The sequence below is a fragment of the Camelus ferus genome, chromosome 2, assembly GCF_009834535.1.
Source record: "Camelus ferus isolate YT-003-E chromosome 2, BCGSAC_Cfer_1.0, whole genome shotgun sequence".
Lineage (NCBI taxonomy): Eukaryota > Metazoa > Chordata > Mammalia > Artiodactyla > Camelidae > Camelus > Camelus ferus.
This window is the reverse complement of record NC_045697.1, coordinates 43,642,031-43,663,047: the sequence shown is the minus strand read 5'-3', so window position 1 is coordinate 43,663,047 and position 21,017 is coordinate 43,642,031. Positions and strand designations below refer to the sequence as shown.

Genomic DNA, 21,017 nt, shown 5'->3' with positions numbered 1-21,017 from the left:
AGTATATTGAATGAGATGTTAAAATGTAAGTTGTTAAAATGTGAGTTGTTAAAATGAAACTGCCTGTTATTCTAAATGCCTGCTGGTTTCTCTGCGATGTTAACTGACAACTGATTACAATGTCCATAATCCACGTCATTTATGCTTTAAAATAGGTCTGAACAGATGGTTAATTCCATAATTAGTATTTATATCTGGGATTAAAAATCTTCCCTTTTATAATCAGCTTTGATTTTTTTGGAAGGTTTCTGGAGAACTACTGGAGTATACAATGATGAAAAAGGATGTTTAAAAAAAAAAGAAGAAAAAGGAGGTAGATTTTCTCATCCACCTTTCTCAGGAGACAAAAAGTGTATCTGTAGTACTTCTAGCCTAGTACTTTCAATCTTGATAACTGAGAGACACTAACAGAAAATTACTCTAAATTTTAAAATAGGGCAAATTATTCTATTTTAGGTTTTATAAACCATGTAGAAAACAGGAAAGTAGAAGCTTTATTTCAGTAAAGCTTTTGATTCTGTCTTAATCCCAAGTAACAGGGCTGACAAATCCATTCTTCCTGTTTCCCCTCCCGTGACTCAGGCAGACTCAGTAATTGATGAAATCTTTGTCATTGAACCAAGATGTGGCCTCAGAATCCTCCTTAACACAAACCTGCGGACAGCTTCTCATTACCAGCCGATTTGGAGTTGACCTTCCCTTGAAACCTTGTCACACTCCTGATCTGGAGATCAGACGGGGCCTCTCACACTGCTCATCGGAGGGTCACTAACTGAAAGGAGGGGAGCCTGCTGAGTAATTGGGGTTGGCATAGATTTGGTTGTATTGTTTGAGGTTGCACTGATGACTTTGACTAATTGAAAGTGCAGTACAGTTGATTGAATGCTCTTAAATTAGGTTTTCAACAACCTGGGAAACATGAATAGAATTTAGTAATTTTGATGGTTTTGATGAATGTGCTGTCAGAGGGAGGGATGACATTCAAGATCCTCTACTCAAGGAGGGTGCTCCGGAGTGGGATAGAAAGCCAGGCTTGGTTATATGATAGAGAAAGCCCAGCTCCTTCAAAAGGCCAGAGGCAGAGTTATAGATAAGCAGGCAGGGGAGATCAAGGCAAAGCATAGAAAAACAACGCTGCAGTGCATACCAGAACCAGCATGTTCCACTATGTAGTGATGTTTTGCTTTCAACTTTTTTTTTTAATTGGGGAGAGGTCATTAAATCTATTTATTTATTTATTATTAGTTTTTTTTTTTTTTAAGTGGAGGTACTGGGGATTGAACCCAGGACCTTGTGCACGCTAAGAATGCACTCTATTATTTGAGCTATACCTTCCTCCTGTGATGTGCTGCTTTGAATCACTAACCCTGGTCTTGGCCATGAAAAGTACTTAACGTGTGTCTTCTTTGTACCTGTGTTATATGTGGAACTATGCCTGTGAGCAATCTGGAGCCTAGTTAAGGAGCTAACACCAAGATCCAGATATTCACATGGCAGTTGAGAATCAGGCACTATTGATATTTATTTCCACAAACATATAAACATAATTAATTTAAAGAAGAAAATTCATGAATGTAGCATGAAAGGAGATAATTTTGGATGGGGGACATCAAAGAGAGTTTTTTGTGGACGTGTTGGTGTTGAGCTGGCCACGTGAAGGTGGACTGGGGTTAACTAAGGTGACAGCGTGTTCTAAACTGGGAAAATGAGGGAATAGTTTAAATAGCAATGAGAGTAAGCTTAGTTTATAGAAGTGACAAAACATAGAAATAAGATTAGGTTACTAAAGGCCTTAAATGCAAAGCAGTTTAGATGTGATATAAAGGCATAGATAAATCCAGATTTACTGTTTATATTAAGGGTGGTAGAGAGTAAATTCTGAAGCCATAAAAATGGTAAACAAGATCTGTGAAGGTTAGTTACTGAATTAAGAAAGAAAAGAGGGTGACATTTTGCAGTTGGTTAATTAGAAGGAAGCCATCTCACTTTTTCTTCAGATTCGTAAAAGATGGAACAAAAAGACTGGCTTAAATTAAAGTAAAAAAAGAAAAATTGGTAGATGAAAGAAAAAATTTCTTGTTAATAAAAAATGATCAGAAAGCTGGACCAGGCTAGTAGGTAGATTATGTAAAATTTTTGTACAAATAGCATAGAGAGTTGAGAATTTGGTAGGGGGAGTATGAATTATGTAACAAAACTTCATTTTTTTAGCAGCGGCTTGTCATCTTGGTTGTAGCAAGTTCCCTATAAAAGTTTTAAGTATTCCCGTTTTTCACCTGTCTGCGTGTGGTATTTATCTCTGAAACGCTGGCATCTGCTTGTGGGTCGCCGGTTCTATGGGCAGAAGAAGCAAGAAAGCTCGTCATCGGTTCTTTTATTCTGCCTGCAACCAGCAACTCTAGGCCTCTTCACCTTTCCTCTTTTCTTCAGGAGGTTTTGTACTAGAATTTCCCAGTTTTCTTTTCCTATTTCTTTTTGCTGAGGCACTTGGGGCAACATAAATTCTTGAATGAACAAGAAGGTGAGGGACCAGGGCACCGAAGCAGGCCTTGTACATCGAAGGCTGGGAGATGGGGAGCAGATAGCGGTGGTTCTGTGTTTGTTAAGAAGAAGCTCTTGGGGCTCAGAGAAAGGAGAGATCCTGTTGGGCTGGTGATTAGACAGATTTTTCCTTGGGTTGGGGTAGGAAGAAGCCTTTGATGTCTGGATGTCCTGGGGGTGAGCAAAACTTTTAGGCAGGGACCTCTCCTTTGTGACAAAAGCTCTGCTCTGTCCCCTCTTCACTCACTTTTCCAGGTCAGGTGCCTAGTGTCTCTGCTTCTCTTCCTCAGAGCTCCGCTTCCCCCAGAGCTTGGGCTGGTTAGAGAAGAACTTCAGTTCCCTCAAGTCCTATCCCGTTTTCTGAAGGTTCCTCAGGGAGCAGAACCAGTGGACCCCTTATGTCTCCTGGAACTTCTGGGACACCTGGTGAACCTGGGGAACAAGAGGAAAGAGCAGGATGCTCTCAGAGCCCTTTCCCTGTCTCGCCTCAGTGTTTCTCTCTGGGAACAGAAGTCTTGCCTCTGTGCTTCTCTGTGTTGAGTGCTGGGCAGCCCGCACCTGCTAATTTCATCGAGTGGACCCTGATGCTCGAGGATGCAGGGGGCGCCATGGACAAACTTTGTGCGTGGGATCATTTGGCCCTTTTACCTTTGAGCATCTGGAAAGCTGCATTTTCTGCGGAGGACAGCACCTTGGAGGAACATGGCTTCAGGCCTCTACAAAAAGTTCAGGTACTTTGGAGACAGTGCGCATACGTAGCAAATGGCACCCTTCTTCAAGTTGTAAGAGAAAACAGCATTACGGGCAGTGATTTCGGGTATCCCTTTGTAACCAGTGGCATTCTGTTGGTCTAAGCAGAGGGTAAATTGGCAATGAATTCCAGAGACGATCCCCTTAAAAAAAAAGAAAAGAAAAGGGAAAAGACAATCGAGGCTGGATAGAGCATATAGATGTTGGCTATCTGTGACTAATAACATTCACCTGCTTGGTAGACTGTGTAAAGTACTTAGAGTCTTTGCAGAGGGTAAATGTATGCTTTTTTTTTTTTCCCAAGTGTGGTCAGCTTCTTGTTTATTAAGTTGATATCTGTTAATGTATCATGTGGATGAATCCTTTCCTCTTCCTGCTTCTGCAGTGATGTTGGCACAAATTCACATGCATAGATGGATAAATGGATGTCCTTATTTTCAATGACTCATGTGTTCAAAATGGTGAGTTCCCTTGCCAGTCAGTGGCCAACCCACCTGACTCTCCACAACAGATACCAAATGTGCGATGCCAGCAGGCGTTGTGAAATCCCAGTGTGTGACAGCGCTCAGCTTCTGATGCTCATCCGGCATCTATGCAGTGGGCTGGTGCCCAGGATTGTTAGTCAGTAGAGAAGCGTGTGTATCAGACTACAGGTACCAGGAGGAGAGAGAAAAACAGGCATTTTATAATCAACGAAAAGAAGTAACACCCTTTTGTCTTCCTTAAAAAGGAAGGGCATTGCCTTGCCAATTCACCCTTATCCTCATCGGACACGCCACCCACTGTGTCCTCTAGTACAAGCCTGAAACTTATAAGTGATATTTCGTAAGTTTGATATAACATGATCTTTTTTTTTTAGTCTTTGCTAATAATCAGTTAAAACAACTCCTGCATCATGTAATGAAGAAGGTTGATGGCTCATGGGCTCAAGGAAAACAAAAAAGGGGGAAATAGAGTTCTGCTGAAACAGAGAATTTTGAGTGATTTTGGGAAAGGGGGTATCCAGTGGAAGAAATAAGCAAAGTAGGAGGGTAGGAGGTCTGATTTAGTCTGGCTGGAGCCAGGATGACTGAAGGTGAGTTAGAGGTGGAAAAAGTTGAGATTGGATATTTCAATCCTGAAAGGCCTTGAATGCCATGCCAAGAAATTTCTTAATTCAATTTAGGATCTCCAAGTTTTGGGAAGACAAATTTGGTAGCTTTGCGGAAGCAGGATTAGACAGGAAGAGGGTGGGGGAAGTGAAGAAAGGAGGGTGGTCTTTGGAAAACATTCTGGAAGGCAGTGGGACCTTGAACCAGAGCGATGGGGCTGGTGGAGAGGTGGAGCGTCTGGGCAGCCATATAAAAATGTGAGCCCTGGGAGACAAGTCAGGACCATAGATGCACGTTAGGGAATCATTTGCAGAGAGGGTGGAAGTTGAAATGGTAGATTTAAGGAACCCACAGAGAGTGAAAGACATTTATAAAGGCTGGAGGAAAAAAATCATAGAAAAGAGGAAGAGATCAATGAACCAGATGAGGATCAACCAGGGAAGAGAGTAGGAGCAGAGGGAATGGAAGCTCAAAGGAGAGAGAGTTCTAACTTTATATTTTATCTCACTCTTCATTCCTCTGACCACTGGTAATATTTTGTGCTATATTTTTCTCCCAAGAATAAAAGGTGTTGTCTATCAACTCCTTTTCAGAAATAAAAACAGTAAACACCTCATCTATAAACTGCTTTTCCGTGAGTGTATACACACGTGAGGTGGGGGTGGTGATTGGTTATTGGGGACTTCTAAAGCTAACCTAGAAATCACGTATTTTGGGATAAGACTTCAAATGCAGGGATGACACTGGCTTTGTGAAAAGTGATCATGGTACAGTTTCACTTTGCTCCATCTTTACAGTCCTGGGGACATACTAAGCCATCAAACTGATGAGGTTCTGGGAGAGTTAGCAGGTGAACATACAAAGGATGCGAATGTGCAAGTTCTTGTGTAAACATTTTAAATTTGGGTTTACACATCTTAATTTTTTTTTTGCATAAGTAATACATTCATGTGGTACAAAAATTATAGCAATTTAAAAAGTTCTGCTTTTTTTTTTTTTATGAGGGGGAGGTAATTAAGCTTGCACATTTGTTTCTATTTGGAGGAGGTGCTGGGGGTTGAACCCAGGACACTGTGTGTGCTAAGCCTGCACTCTGCCACTTGAGCTATACCCTCCCCACTAAAAGCTCGTGCTTTGGTAAGTGTGGCTTCCACACTTTGCTGTCTACCTCTGTGCCATGTTAGTTTCTTATGGATGGTTCCAGTGTTTCTTTATCCTATTGCAAACATGCTATTATAGGGCAAATGTTCATTTTCTTGATTTGCTAATAACACCAAAGATGATGTACAGTAACCACTATTCTGAGCCTTGTGTTTTTCAGCTATATCATCCAGTCCTTTCCATATTATGACTTCGGCAGTTTCTTCTTTTTGGTCCGCTTCAAGAAGTTTCATTATATGAATGCAAATGGTCAAATAGTTCTTTATACCTGTAGTTCTCTAACTTTTGCTGTTAGAAAAATATGTGGCAATGCGCACTCTATAGAACATGAATTATATGTAATATGAGTCTGTGATATGAGTAGGATTGCTCTGACAGAGAGCATTTGTAATTTTGATTGATTCCTCCTTCATTAATGGTTGTGCTGTTTGCTGTACTTCCACTAGGAGTGTGTGCCAGTGCCTGTTCCCCAACAGCTTCACCAGTGCTGTCAGTATACTTCAAACTTTTGGGTTTCTGTCATCCTGATAGGTGAGAAGTGGAAACTCATTTTAGTCTTAATCTGCGTTTCTTTTATAGAGTGTGATTTTGTACACGTTTCTGTTAAGGGCCATTTGGGTTTCTTTTTCTGGAAACTGTCTACTCGCATCTTTTGGCCGTTTTTCTATTTCTCTTGATTTCTGTTTCATTTTGATTTCTGGAACCCTCTCATATATTAAAGTGATTAGCTCTTGTCTGTGCTGAGATGAAAATACTGCTTTTAGTGAGCAATTTGTATTTTTTCCTTTGCTTATCATGCTCCTTACTATGCAGATATTTTTCATTTTTATGTAGTCAAATTTATCAATATTTTCTTTATAGCTTTATAGGATTTTGAGTTGATGAGTAGGATGATTTTCCTCCTGCCAAATCTTTAGGGAGTTCTCCAGTGTTTTCTGTGATTACTTTTATGACTTAAAAAAAAATTAAGCCTTGATTCATTTATTTTGGTGTATTTGTTCAGCTGGCCGTCCACTGCCACACTCCCTATTAAAAAGCCCATCTCTACTGATGTATGATGCATCCTTAATAATTTCCTGAATTCTAGTATATGTTTGGATCTATTTCTATTCTGTTTCTTTCTATTCTGTTTCCTTCGTTTACTTGTCTTCTCATGCACTGGTACCATGTTTTTCTGTTTTTGTGTTTGTTTGTTTGTTTGTTTGTTTTACTAGCTGCTGTGAAAACTTAACAGAAATTACTCCAGGATCAATTCCCTCCTCTTGTGGACAAGATGAGTCCTGAGAAATCACCCCAGTCATTGAATGTTTCTCCCTAAGTAACACACCCCCAAGGCTTCCTTCTTGGTGTGTAACTGTCCATGTGGCTGCGTCTGTGGGGGCGTGGCTGCGTCTGTGGGGTCATGGCTGCGTCCTGGTACTGTGTTGTTTTAATTATTGATGTTTAATTTAATTATTGGTGTTATTAATAGATGATTTTAATATCTGGTAGGGATCGTTGTTCTTGTTGCTTTCCTTACAGAACTTTCTTGTTCATTCTTCCTTATGATCCATATGATCTTGAGATTCAACTTGTCTATGATCCAGAGAAATACATTTTTATTGGCATTGTGTTCATTTTATAAATTTACTGGGGGTCGTTTTTAATGTTATCTGTGTTGAGTCTTCCTCTCCAAGGACATTATGTCCTTTCATTTGTTTAGGTGCTTTTTGGAATCCTCCAGGGGTGCTTGAAAGTTTTCTTCAGATACTGTACATTTCCTCTTAAGTTTATATTTCCAGTTGATATTATAAACGGAGTATTTTCCTCCGTGATACCTTCTAACTGAGTGTTAGACTAGCAGCGATGTTGGTTGCCATTCGTGCTGAGGACAGGCTGTAGTGCCTACAGTGTCTTCCCTGTAAGCATCATGTTGGCTTTGAACTAGCCTAGCGTTCCATCTTATGGTAAATACTTCTGGATGCTTGTTTTGTTATTGTAGATCAAGAATGAATGTTGAATTTTTGGGGGGAGGGTATAGCTCAAGTGGTAGAGCACATACTAAGCATGCATGAGGTCCAGGGTTCAATCCCCAGTACCTCCATCAAAAAACTAACTAACTAAAATAAAACTAATTGCCCCCCCTGCAAAAAAAAAAAAATAATAATAAATAAATAAATAAATAAATAAAAAGAATGAATGTTGAATTTTTCGTACTTTTTCAGCATATTTGGTGATGAACATATATTTCCCCTCCCTCAAGTATATTATGGTAAATTATATTAATAGTTTAATATTTGAGTCATCTTTATGTTTATGGACTAAACATTGGTTGGTCATAATATGGTCCCGGAATCTGTCTGCTGAAATTGGAGTTAGGAGTTTTGCAAAATTAGAGTTAGGATTTTTGCAGTCGATCCTTTTACTTGAGATGAGTATTACCTCCCTACCTACTTTCTTCCCTCCTTCCTTCCTTCCTAGCCACGTTTCTCCCTTTCTTCTCAGATTTAAAAGCTTGGTAGAATTCCTTGTAAAACAGTTCAGGTTTGGTGCTTAATTGGGCAGGTAAAGTTTTTTTACTCCCCACAATATTTTATTTGTGCAAATGGTTCTCTTTACAGCATGTGTCTCTTGGTGTCAGTAAAATTTTCTTAGTAAAAGCTATCCGTTTTGCCCAGCTTTTCGTTAAATTCATTTGCGTAGGACTTTGTGCAAAGTTATTTCTTAATGATTTTTACACTTTTCTGCTTATATTTTTTCCTTTGTAATTTCTTATTTTGTATCATATGTGGACTTTCTCCCCTGTCCTTATTTTATTTTTCTTACTTGGATTAACTAGTGGGGTGTATAGTTGTTTAAAGTAAACTTTACCCTTTTCATGTAAAAAATAAAATAAATTAAAAAAGTTGAATGTTACTCTTCTGTGCCAACTGGGGAACCATTATGGGGCGGGGAGCGCAAGTAGTTTCATAATTCCAATGCTTTTTTTAAAAACTAGGCAACCATGATTGAGTAACGCTTATGGAACCAAAGGAGATGCGAGGTCAGCATTTATTTTGAGCACATTTCATGTGTCTTGACAGATCATGATAGTTCTGCTGATTTTGCCCCCTTTTCTTTTTATGGACCTATTATACGGTATATACTGATTTAGCTCTACAGCAGTTTTGCTGCTCCGGGGACACTAGTAAAACTTCTATGTAGTGAGTTTTTTTCAGTTTGTATTATATTCATATTTTTGTTTTTTATCCTTTCCAATCTCTCCATATCTAAGAACAGAGAAACTTCAAACTTTTTTTTTTTGCTGCTAAATTTGTCTTGTAGCCTTGCTTTTTTTCTTTTCTTTTTAGTTTTAATAGGTAAAATTATTATAGTTTGACTGCACATATACATTATGTTGCCTGTAAATACATATATACAATATACTGCACATATTTTTTTTTAGTTTACATATATATGCTGATCATTGGAGAAACTTCAAACCTTAAAACAACAACCAAAATGTGACCTAGCCAATAGCAACCCCTCTTACAAGTACATTGCTAATTGGGCCATCAAATAGATAAAATATTATCAATAATAGGTGAAATGAAGCAGAAAGATGTTAACGTGTGTCTGTGAACTCCCAATGTTCTAATACTTACTGGTAATAACCTGGTTCTCTCATCCTAAGTGTGAGGCGAACGTGATAACCACTACACCATGGAAACAGCCTTGTCATCCTAAGTATTTCTTCTTCTAAATCATTTTAGTTCATAGAGTGAATGGGTTAACATAGAACTGTTGCTTGTAGCAACAAGATGTTAATATGATTCAGACGTGGGGCCAATCCACATTTTGAGGGGGCCTGAAGCTTATACAATTTGGAGATTCTCCTTAAGAAAAAGAATACATAAAATTTGGTGTAGGAGCTTGGAAGGGGCCATTGCAGGTGAGAAGATTGAAGCTTAACCTTGTTAGCTTCATGGTCAGTCTTGTCTTTGGCTCAGAGACCTTGAGCTCAAACGTAGTCTTTAGCTGAGGATACAGCAGGCTGTTGGGATCAGAAGACAAAGAGGCTGCTTTCTGCAAACCTTGGCTGGGTGATGGTCCAGGTTAATGAGGTAGACAATTTTAGAATATATCTTAACAGCGACAACTATAAAACAGCAAGGGTGATTATCCTTTCTAAACCTTGCCTAGCCTGCAGGATGCACGGGGCAGGTGCTTCTGCCTCGGAGAGGACTCGAAGACGGATACTGGCAGGACATCTGTGTGCTGAGTCTTAAATTGGACAGAACAGCCTCCTTGGACAACTCGGACCTGGCTGACCTACAAACTGAGGAGCATTAAAGTGAACCACTGCCCATGGGGTGTTTTTTGTTGGGCTTATCATGGGAAGGCCTGGAGAAACCTAATCAGATGTGCTCCAGGCTGTAAAAAATTCCTGCCCAAATTGAAAAAAAAAGAGTAGTGACTTGAGTTCCTGTTTTCTGGAAAGGATGATCAAGTTTCAGTCAATTAGTGACAAGTACATATCCAGATTAATGACAGTTAGAGGCTGCTTATAGATTTTCCTGTGTCAAAGTTCCATTTGTCCCATCAAAGGTAGGAGAGATACTAGGAAAAACTGCTACTCAGGACTTCTATTTAGCAAGGAAGAACTGAGGCCAAGTGGAGTCAATGGGAAAGATATTACCTATTTGAGGTTTGTCAAAGAGTAAGTGTTAGACAGACTGACTTGGACTTGAAAGTTTAAGGTAAGAGGGAACATTTGGTTTTGGAATCACAGATTTGGTTTCAAATCCTTGTTCTGTTCTTTTTACTCCTTGTGGCATGGGGCAGGTTACCCAATCCCTCTGAGCCTTAGTTTCCTCATCTGTGAAATGGGCACAATAGATAGTACCTCATAGGATTATGGAGATTACCTAAGTGCATGTGTCAAGGCTTTCGCATACAGTCTGCCACAGGAAACATTCAATACCTGTCAGTTGTCTTTTAGTTTAGGACTGAAGACTTAAAAATATTCATGGGAAGGATAGATTGGCTAGAGCCTCTAATTGGGATTATAGCTAAAACTTGTGGAGACTCTTAAATGTAACATTTTTTCTGATTAAAAAAATTGAGGCATAATTAACATACATTAAAGTGTGCAAATATCATCTGTTCAACAGATGCATTTTTACATATTTATAGACCACTGTGACTACCACCCAGTTTCAGCTAAAGAAGATAGTCATGATCTCACAGTTCTCTCAAGCCCCCACCTAGTACATATCACTTATCCCTCCGTCCCCATTGTAACCTGTCTTCAGATTTCTGTCATCATCATTCGTTTTTCCTAGTTTTGAAATTCACATAAATGGAATTGTATAGTATGGGCTCTTTTGTATCTGTTTGCTTTTTTCACTTGGTAAAATGTTTATGGGACTTCTCCACATTGTTGCAGGAGTCAGATTATTTTTAAAAAATTGCTGTGGCGTATTTCTTTATACAAATAAATAATAATTTGCTTACCCCTTATGTTGATTGACACTTGGGTTATTTCCAGTTTTTAGCCATTAGGAATAAAGCTGCTGTGACCACCGCTGTGAACCTATTTACTTGTGTTTCCTGGGTCATAGGGTAAACAAGTGTATGCTTAACTGTTAGAAACCGAGTGGCAGTCCAGCCTGGTTGTACACTCGTGGGGTATGGATGATTTCCTGCCAGTTCCTCCATAGCCTCCTCAATGCTTGGTACTTTTGACCTTTTGAATGACAGCCATTGCTGGGGGGTGTAAGTGGTAGTACATATCTTGTTTAGCTTTTAAAAATAGCATTTTGAGCACCTTCCTCTCACTATGTGAAATAATACATATACTTTATTGAAAAATTACAGTGCAGATGTATAAATGAGAACATTAAAAAAAAAATCACCCACATGATATCCCATGACGCAGAAAAGCCCTAATATTTTGGTGTATTTCCTTATAGCGTTTCCCCCATTTCCATATATTTTTTATAAATGTGGTTGATATTTTAGTTTAGTATGTTTGGGGTTGGGCCCTGACATCTGTATTTTTATGGATTCTAAAGATTCAACTCCTCTTTTTCCCTCTCCCTAATACGTGTTTTTGTGCCTGGTCTGGTACTCTCTCTGTAATGATTGACTGAATGAATGAATGAGTGCTGTTAATTTAGATGAAGAAATTAAGTCCCAGCTAAATTGACTTTTCAAATGAGCTCCTTAAATAGATTTTAAAAATAAAGAGAATAGTATAATTAATCCACTTACACCCATCACTCAAATTCAACAAGAATTTGTTTCATCTATCCTTTTTTTTTTTTTTTTCAGTTTTTTCCTTTGTGGAAGTTTTTTTTTTAATTAAAATTTTAATTACAGATGCAGAATGTAAGCAATGTAGAAAGTTAGAGAATACAGATAAATAATCAGAAATACCATATTCACTCACCTTAATGAATGTCCTTTATGGGAATATTTTAAAAATAATCCTAGATAGTATGTCATGTTACCTTTAAGCACCTTGGGAGGCATCTCAAAAACTTGACTTTTTAAAAAACATAATCCTGAAACCATTATTACACTTAACTAAGGTAACAACAATACACTGGATTTTTAAAAAGTGCTTAGGCAGGAAAGCCATGGTAATCTGGAACACAAAGTGTTCACTGTGAAGTAAGCATAGTCAAATCGCCTAATGTATGTGCAGGAAATTGTCACTTGACTAATAGCCCAGGGAATGATTTGTCCATGATATAGGCAGCCTTGGAATGTTACAGGTAAATTATTTTGAAAAAAGTGGCAAAAAGTGGACTGGAAACCTGTGCAGTAGATAACTGCATAGATAATGCATTGATTAGTGTGTTAATATCTGTGATGATTAATGAGTTGGAGAATGAGGATGGAGCTCGGTGGTCTATGCCAGAGATCTATCCTTGGCCCTGGCTTGTTAGAGTTGTCCAAGAACCTTGAACTATGGCTAAGTGATTGCTTAAACATGGGTCTTACCTCTCTGGAGCTTGGCACTGAATATTTCTGCTCTTTACTCCCAGCCACTCTGGTCCACCCCCCTCCCCAACCCCCACCGCATACAGTTGATCTTTACAACTACTTTACCTTTGTCTTTTTAATGAGGCCAATCACACTTATGGATCAGGAAGGATATTGGGGCGTGGGAGGGAAGGATCAGAGCCCCTCGGAGGAGGACTTCATACCAGAAAAAGACCTTGCTACCAGTAGTTGGTGGTAGGACAGGTAAACTCTTTCCTGCCCAGCTGCTTAATAATTGGGTAGGGGGTTATAAACGTTTTTTTTAAGAGAAGTCATATGTTTTTAATCCTGTAATGGATAAATCCCTGAAATCGGGGGTTAACGGGTGTTGCCTCCTTCAGTTCTTTTTTTTCTAAAATTGTGGTAAGAACACTGAAGATCTACCTTCTTAACAAAATTTTAAGCATACAATACAGAATTGTTAACCACAGGCAGTATTGTACAGCAGCTCTCCAGTAAAATTTTTAAGAAATTGAGGCATGAGAAATACATAGAAAAGAGTGTAAAATTATAAATGTACAACTTGGTGGATTTCCCAAAGTGAACATACTCATGAGCCTTTCATCTAGATCAAGAAATAGGACATTACCAGTGCCCCAGAAAGTCCCCTAGTGCCCCCTCTTAAGTCACTGCACTATGAGGAAGTATTTTTTGTTGTTGTTGTTAATTCCAAACCAGATTTAATTTTTAAATCTTGTAGAAACAGTGCTAAAGGAGATTCCTATTTCATTTCATGGTACTGCTACTATATGATTACGTATGCTTTGGGTTAATTAGGCTTATGTTGGGATAGGATTCTAGCTCAAACAGACTAACTCCAACAAAGTTTCCATGGGAGAGTGTGTTTTGAACTCTGAGATTCTTCTGTCTTTTGGAAGACAGCCCATTGGTAGGTCAAGGATCAACTTCTATACATAAGCCTGTTATATCCATTTTTGGTCTGTAGTGGACTCTGATTTTCTGTAATCACTGACCTAGAAAGCATACTTTATAGCTGGAGGATGGGAAAACTAGCATGATTTATAAATGGGCAGTTATTCCAAGAGTTCACTCAGCTCATTTAGAGTTAATTATATTTGAGATGGTTTTAACTTCAGCCTCCATTTCTTTTAACAGGCCTTTCATAGCTGGTATTATTTATGTACCAGTGACTTTCTCAAGGCGGGGGGGGGGGGGGCACAGGCAGCTTGTGAAATTCATCTCTTGCATTAGAGATAATTGTTCTAATTTTATTTTCATCCAAGCATGAACCTTGTTGGGTTTACCAAAGCATTTGATGTAAGGACAAAGTTCAAATGTTTATGGCTTTCCTTTTTTGAAGCTGCTTTCTGGAACAAAAGGAAGTATTTCTTAGAATCAGAGTTTTACCAATTTAAGAACTGTAGGTTGCTCTGAAGAATCAGGGTTTATTTATTAATAATAACAGATTTCCTTAATGATGATAAAAACCAATATCAAAATTGTCTGTACTAGTTAAATCTGGTATGTATTTGTATCTATATTTTGAAGACTGTTGGTCTACTTAGGAATAAATTTTGGTGTCAAAAGAGATATTTCCTCTTTTTTTCCTAACATGTACTTTGATGCCTGATACATAGTGAGTGTCCCTTATGTGTTGATTGAATTGAGTATCTTTTGCTGTTAGAAGATTATATTTAGGGTGAATTGAATCAGTGTTTCTGACCCTTAATAGTCAATATATTTCAAGAAGGAAGTAACATTACATATTCAGTAGTACTTCTTTTGACATTTAATTTTATAATACCTGATTGCAGATTTTGTGTGCCTTATTAACGCACTCTTAAGCTGGTGCCTGCTCTCTTACAACATAGATCTTCATTTTAGGAACAACTGTCAGTTCCATGTAACTTGTTTTTTCTTTTGTTCTAGCATGTGTGTAGCCACCACCTAATGTAATAAATAAAACTTCACAAAACAAATTCTGTTTATCCCTCCCTGATTCCATTGCCCTGCCAATCCCTGAAACTACTCCTCTGATTTTGATGTTTATTATTTTTATGCATATTTCGTACTTCTGTATATGTCTGTACCCTTAGACAATACATAGTATTTATTGCTTTACATTATTCAGTATCACCTTTCATAGATTATTCTGAATTGTTTATTCTGATGTTTGTGAATTATCTAAGTTGGTAAATGTTTAGTTAATTTCTTTTAACTGCTGTGTAGTATACACTTCATATATCCATTTAAAAAAATTATGAGCTACCATTTATTTACTTTTTGAGGTGTAGTTGACATGTAACATTATATTAGTTTCAGGTGTATAGTATAATGATTTGATATTTGTATATACTGCTATATATCTACCTATGGAATGGACCTTTGTATTGATTCCACTGCTTTGCTATTGTAAACAGTATGGCAAGATGGTGTTCTTATGTATGTCTACTTGTACACAATTTTATAAGAATCTCTCTAGAATATAAGGGAAAAGCGCTTCCTTAAAGTGGAATGCCAAATAATAAATGTGAAGGGAACGAAGGAGGGAGAAAATACTATTTTAAAAGAAACATAGTGCCAGTTTATTCAGGCAAGGCCATCAGTAGCTGCTAATACAATGGGATAAAAGTGTGAGGAGCAGGATATTTCCATAGTCTTAAAGTATCTCCTCTTTATGGATACTTGCAGGTAATAATTATCTAGTAATCAAAAACAGGAAAAGAGTAACTTCACAGTGGACAAACCCTGTAAGCACTGACTACCTCAAACCAAGTGATAAGAGTTAAACATCACCATTGACGGGACAGTCTGACATCTGTGCCTACCCAGGTGATGCACTGAGAAGGATACAGCATCACTTACATAGTAGTCCTGCCCACAGTGTACAACCCGCATCTGATCGTGAAGAGACATCAGATTAATCCAAATTCAGAGACATTCTACAAAATAAAAAGCTTGTACTCTTAAGCTATGTCATTATCTTAAAAAACAAAGAAAGGCTGAGGAGCCGTTTCATAAAATAGGAAACTAAAAAGGTGACATGGAAAGGTAATGTACAATCCTGGGTTGAACCCTAGACCAGAAAAAAATGCTATGAAAGATATTATTGGAATCATTGTCAGAATTTGAATAAGGTGTGTAGATTAGATACTAGTATTGCAGTAATGTCAATTACCTGATTTTGATAATTGTACTGTGGTTAAATGAGTGAAGCTCAGTATCTTAAGGAAATCCATGCTGAAATATTTGAGGGTAAAAGGCATAGTGTCTGCAATTTATTTTCAAGTGGTTCAGGAAAAAAATACTGTTTTTACATACAGAGATACAATGGTAAAGCAGCTGTGACAAAATGTTGGCAATTCGTGGATCTGGGTAAAGTGAACTATTGTTGCAACTTTTCTGTATATTTGAAATTATTAAGCAAAAAACCTTCCTGAGGTATGCCTGGGAGTAGAATTGCTGTGGGCTATGAATATTTAAATTTACTAGGCAGTGCCAAATTGTTTTCCAGTGTGGTTGTGCTTATTACATGTCCATTGTCTCAAATCTTTACCCACACTTATTCAGTTAAAATTTTTTTATTTTCGTAGGTATGAAATAGTATGTCATTGTGGTTTTAGTTTGCATTTCTCTGATTATAGTAAAGTTGAACATTTTAAAAAATGTTTATTTAAAAGTAAGTCATTAAGGACAATATGGAGGTTCCTTGAAAAACTAAAAACGGACTTATCATATGATCCAGCAGTCCCACTCCTGGGCATATATCTGTAGAAAACTATAATTCAAAAAGATACATGCACCCCAGTGTTTACAGCAGCACTATTTACAATAGCCAAGACATGGAAACAACCTAAATGTCCACTGACAGATGGATAAATAAAGGAGATGTGAGAGATATATATATATGATGGAATACTACTCAGCCATAAAAAAGAATGAAACAATGCCATTTGCAGCACATAGATGGACCTAGAGATTATCATATTATGTGAAGTAAGTCAGACAGAGAAGGACATTTATCATATGATGTGGTTTGTATGTGTGTGGAATTGAAAAAAAAAAGATACAGATTTACAAACTGGTAATAGACTCACAGATGTAGAAAACAAACTAGTTACCAGGGGCAAGGGGGGAGGAGTGGGTAGATTAAGAATTTGGGATTAGCAGATTCACATTACTATATATAAAATAGATAAACAACAAGGACCTACTGTATAACACAGGGAACTTTATTCAGTTTTTTGTAATGAGCTGTAATGGAAAAGAAACTGAAAAAATATTTATGTATGTCTGTATATGTATAACTGAATTGCTTTGCTGTACACCTGAAATTAACATTGTAAATCAACTACACTTCAATAAAAAAATGAAAAAATAAAAGTAAGTCATTAAGACTTACTCTTTTTATGAATTGCTTGTCATATACTTAGCCATTTTTTAACTGAGTTCTTTGAAGACTTTTCCTTATTAATTTTTTGTATGTTTTAATATATTCTGGAAATGAATCTTTTGTCAATTAGATGCATTGTTGTTTTCCACATACTTTTGGAAGAAGCTTAAGGAAAATATAAAATTGAATTATATTTTATTTGAGTTACACAGAATAAAGTAGGTCAGGGGCAAAGAAAACATTGCACATCAAGTGTGCAGGGGCCAAGGGGCTGGCTTCTCTTTACAGATTTCTTCTCTCCTGGCTCAGTTAAATAATGTGAGGCAACTTGAACTTGTATTCTTACCTCTGGTCCCTCTGAAAAAGGTTAATTTTGGAAGGGCTGTCTCCTGTCTCCAGTGTGTTTCATTTAGAGATTTCCTGAAGAACTGTTCTTCCCTCCCCTTCTAGACTTAAAAAAAAAATCTCCATTGCTAAATAATGAAACTCTTGCACTGCTAAATATTGGCCAGTGCTTGGATTGCGTAAGCTGCTCCGAGTGGTACTGCAGTACCTACGGAGCCAAAGGGTAATTCAGTAGCAACACTTTCTGGTTCCTTCTCTAATGTGGATCAAATCCTTTTCAGAGATGAAGAAAGGTTAAACCACTTGGAGTGCACTACTGAAAAAGATAATCTGATGAGCATTCACAAACTTAACTTTATTGCTTGCTTTCTTAAGGTGATTAGGTATTAGCTTTGCATGTGGGCAAAAACAAACACACCAAAACCCACCCAAAAACCCCAAAGTAAAATCAGAAAACTTTAGTCTTCCTTCCCAAGGATATTAAATACATTCTCAACCCCAGCCCCATTTTATAAGGGAAGACACCACGTTAGGTGACTTACCTGTTACCCACACTCATGGAGCTAGCTGGTAATGGTCCTAACAGAAGTTGACTTTGGATTCCAGATCCTCTTTACTTTCTACTCCAGTGCATACGCTGCTATTCCTTCAAAAAAAAGGATATATTATAGCTCTTTCTATGGATGCACACCCAGGTTCTCCAGAGGATAGATAATAGCACTCTCCTCACTGATTTCTTAGTAAACTGAAAAGTGAGAAAATCAAAGAAGATCTTTCAGGAAATTTAACATCTTAAGTCTTGATTTTTCTAATGTGGGACGTGAATTCCTCTGTGATACACCCCAGAGGGACAGATGGACAGCCATATCACTGGCATATAGCTACTTTTTATTCTTTGAAGATCTTCTCATCTATTATTTTTATTTAGTGATTAGAACTGGATGGCAGAAGTCATTTTTCGATTTACCCAAGTTATGCTACTTTAAAAATCTTTGAATTATTTTCAGTATGGAAAATACAGTAACAGTATAAAGAGGAAAAGTCGTCTTCTTGCCCAGAGATAACCACTTAATGTTTCCTTTTTGACATTTTTACTGTGTATGTATTTCATAGAGTTAAGAATAAACCATAGTTTTGGATCCTGGCTTTTTTCACTTAACATTACAGTGTTTATTAATGGGTGCACTGTATCTCACTGTCTGGATCGACTACAATAGAAAATACTACAGTGAACACTGTTGCCTACATTTCTGACTATCTTCTAATGTCAGAGTCCTAGAATTGGAATTATTGAATAATCAGCAAAACTATTTTTAGCCTCTTCATGCCAAACAGATTTTGACAGAGCTGCTCCGAGTTCCACACACATACAAATTGAATATGAGAGTACCTGTATCATTTCTGTCTTTGAACTTCATCATTAAACAAAAATGTTGCTGATTTGTTCATGTAAATAGGCTAGTCTTTGTCTAATTCAGGTTTCTTTGATTATTAGTAAAAAAGGCTTGGATATATTTATTAACTAATGTTGTTTCTATAAATCCAGTTCATGAACTTTGCCAACTTTTTTGCGGGAGCTGTGTTTTTCTTATTAAATAGTTTTTACATACTGAAAACACCAATCTTCCGCCATTTGTGATAAATAAGTACCTTTGACCATTTTGCTTGCTTTTTGGCTTTATAGATTTTATCTGTGGCGAACATAAATCTTTGTTTTTACACAGTCTAGATCTAAACTTGGGGAGAGTTTGTTTCTGTGAGTTCTTTTGCTAATGGTATATAGGGAGTAAATGCAGGCAGGAGGGTTATTGAGGACTAAATTCCTCCATAATGAGTTGAGATCATTGGGTACAAGCCATTTCAGACAAACTCTTTTCCCACTGCTGTTGGCTTGTCTTTTATTTCTGAAATCTGCTTCATGTTACCCATTAAATGTATTTGTCTTCATTCAGCACAGTTAAAATAACCTCTTTGGTCAGTTGTTCCTCTGTCCTGTGGCATTTTCTCATGTCCTGATGCTTTCTTTTAAGGTATTATCCAAAGAGATGAGTCACCCATGGAAAAAGGGCTCTCTGGTCTGCGAGGAAGGGACTTTGAGCTGTCTGACGTGTTTTATTTCTCCAAGAAGGGATTGGAAGCCATTGTGGAAGACGAGGTGACCCAGAGGTTCTCCTCAGAGGAGCTAGTGTCATGGAATCTCCTCACAAGGACCAATGTAAATTTCCAGTACATCAGTCCGCGGCTCACCGTGGTATGGGTGCTGGGCGTCCTAGTGCGCTACTGTATCCTACTACCTCTGAGGTATGTCTCCTCCCAGGAATTTGATGGTATAATTGGTTCAGCTTTTTTTTTTTTCCAAATTTTTTTAACTGAAGTATAGTTGGTATACAGTGCTATATGTTTCAGATATACAGCAAAGTGAGCAGCTTTCTTTTTAATCCATGTATGTAATGGCCATATGATAGTATTACTGGGATTAATCCCACCTACTATGTATTAATCTGGACCCATGTCACGCGCTTTCAGTCATAGTTTGAAGATGGATAGAAAAGGGAAGTTAGAAAAAAGAAGAGAGGATTTGCAGTTTCAGTCACCAGAGTGTCAACCAAACTCTCTGCTGTTCTGTAGCCGTTCATGGCCGCACAGGAAAGAAAAAAATTCCTGGGAGTGGTTATCACATGGGAGAGAGAAGTTCAGAAGAGTGAATTGGTTGCATCCAATTTCATCATGGTCACTCACCTTCCTTATTGAAAGTTCCCCAGTTGGGTCCCCTTTTGGTTCTAAGTCTGTGTGCCACCTCACGAGGAGGTACCCTCAAAGCCCAGAACCACAGTTTGGAACACAGGTAGCAGAGGTGACAGTGGCAGCGGGATGAAGTGGTGAAGGTCTGTCTAGCACGGTGGTGGCAGGTAGTAGGCACGTGGGCCAGTCGCGATATTGCTGCTCATTGTCTTGCTTCATTGCCCTGGACATGGCCGTGGTGTGCTCTCCATGGAGGTTTCCAGGCAGTTGCTATCCACCAACTAAAATTGGCACATGGGTTGAAGCCTCTTTACCATCCCTAGGATGGCCTGTACTTGCCTCATGCAGATTTATTACAGGAGAGGAGATTGCTTAAGTAGGTAAAGGCACATTTCTGAGGAGCTCTTTCTGTTTTCTTGTGCTCGTGTTGCCAGAGTCTGATGCCAGGGCATGGTATGTCTTTTGGGAATCATTTCAGCTGTGATAACAAAGTGAAATTCGGATACATTTTTGCTTGATCATTATGCCAGTGTTCCCAAAGTGGGGTTCATGTGCTCTGGGGATGCACAAGACTAGCCATTGGTATGTAGGAAGGAAATATTTGAGCTTTTATTTATTAGCATTTTCTAGTCTTTTTATAACTCTATTTTCATGCTTATAAAGAAATGAAACATCAGTAAAGTGGAATATCTAGGTGGACTCTTAAATCTTCACTTGGGTTAGGCACCGTATCCAAGGCAACCTGAGGGCAGAGAGAGGATTTTACAACCCGGAGTACTTGAGATGTCCTTATTAGTTGGTTAGCTCTCCTCACCTGCTGTGGGTGCCCAGCAAAGAGTGTTACGATTCTGTTATCTAGTTTAAACTGACGTTCACAAAATAGACATGATTCTTGCAAAGATACCACAGATTTAGGACAATCCAGTAATGTAAGCACCCAAGAACAAGAAGACAATGGCAAAACTGACACTCCGACGGGTAGTACATACTCTTCGATGTGGAAGAATTGCTTTGTAAATGCT

General features: G+C 38.1%; 1 protein-coding gene across 9 annotated transcripts in view; it reads left to right on the top strand.

Moving 5' to 3' along the window:
- The window catches only part of GPAT3 (glycerol-3-phosphate acyltransferase 3), a 58,652-nt gene that overhangs the window by 16,924 nt on the left and 20,711 nt on the right, over positions 1-21,017 (top strand). For all 9 annotated transcript variants that reach the window (XR_004326716.1, XR_004326714.1, XM_032498946.1 and 6 more), the window contains one exon: positions 19,284-19,554. Coding sequence is in view for 7 of the 9 variants with exons in the window: in XM_032498946.1 (XP_032354837.1) it covers positions 19,284-19,554 (271 nt within the window). In the remaining 2 variants the exon portion in view is untranslated. The remainder of the gene's footprint in view (positions 1-19,283; positions 19,555-21,017) is intronic.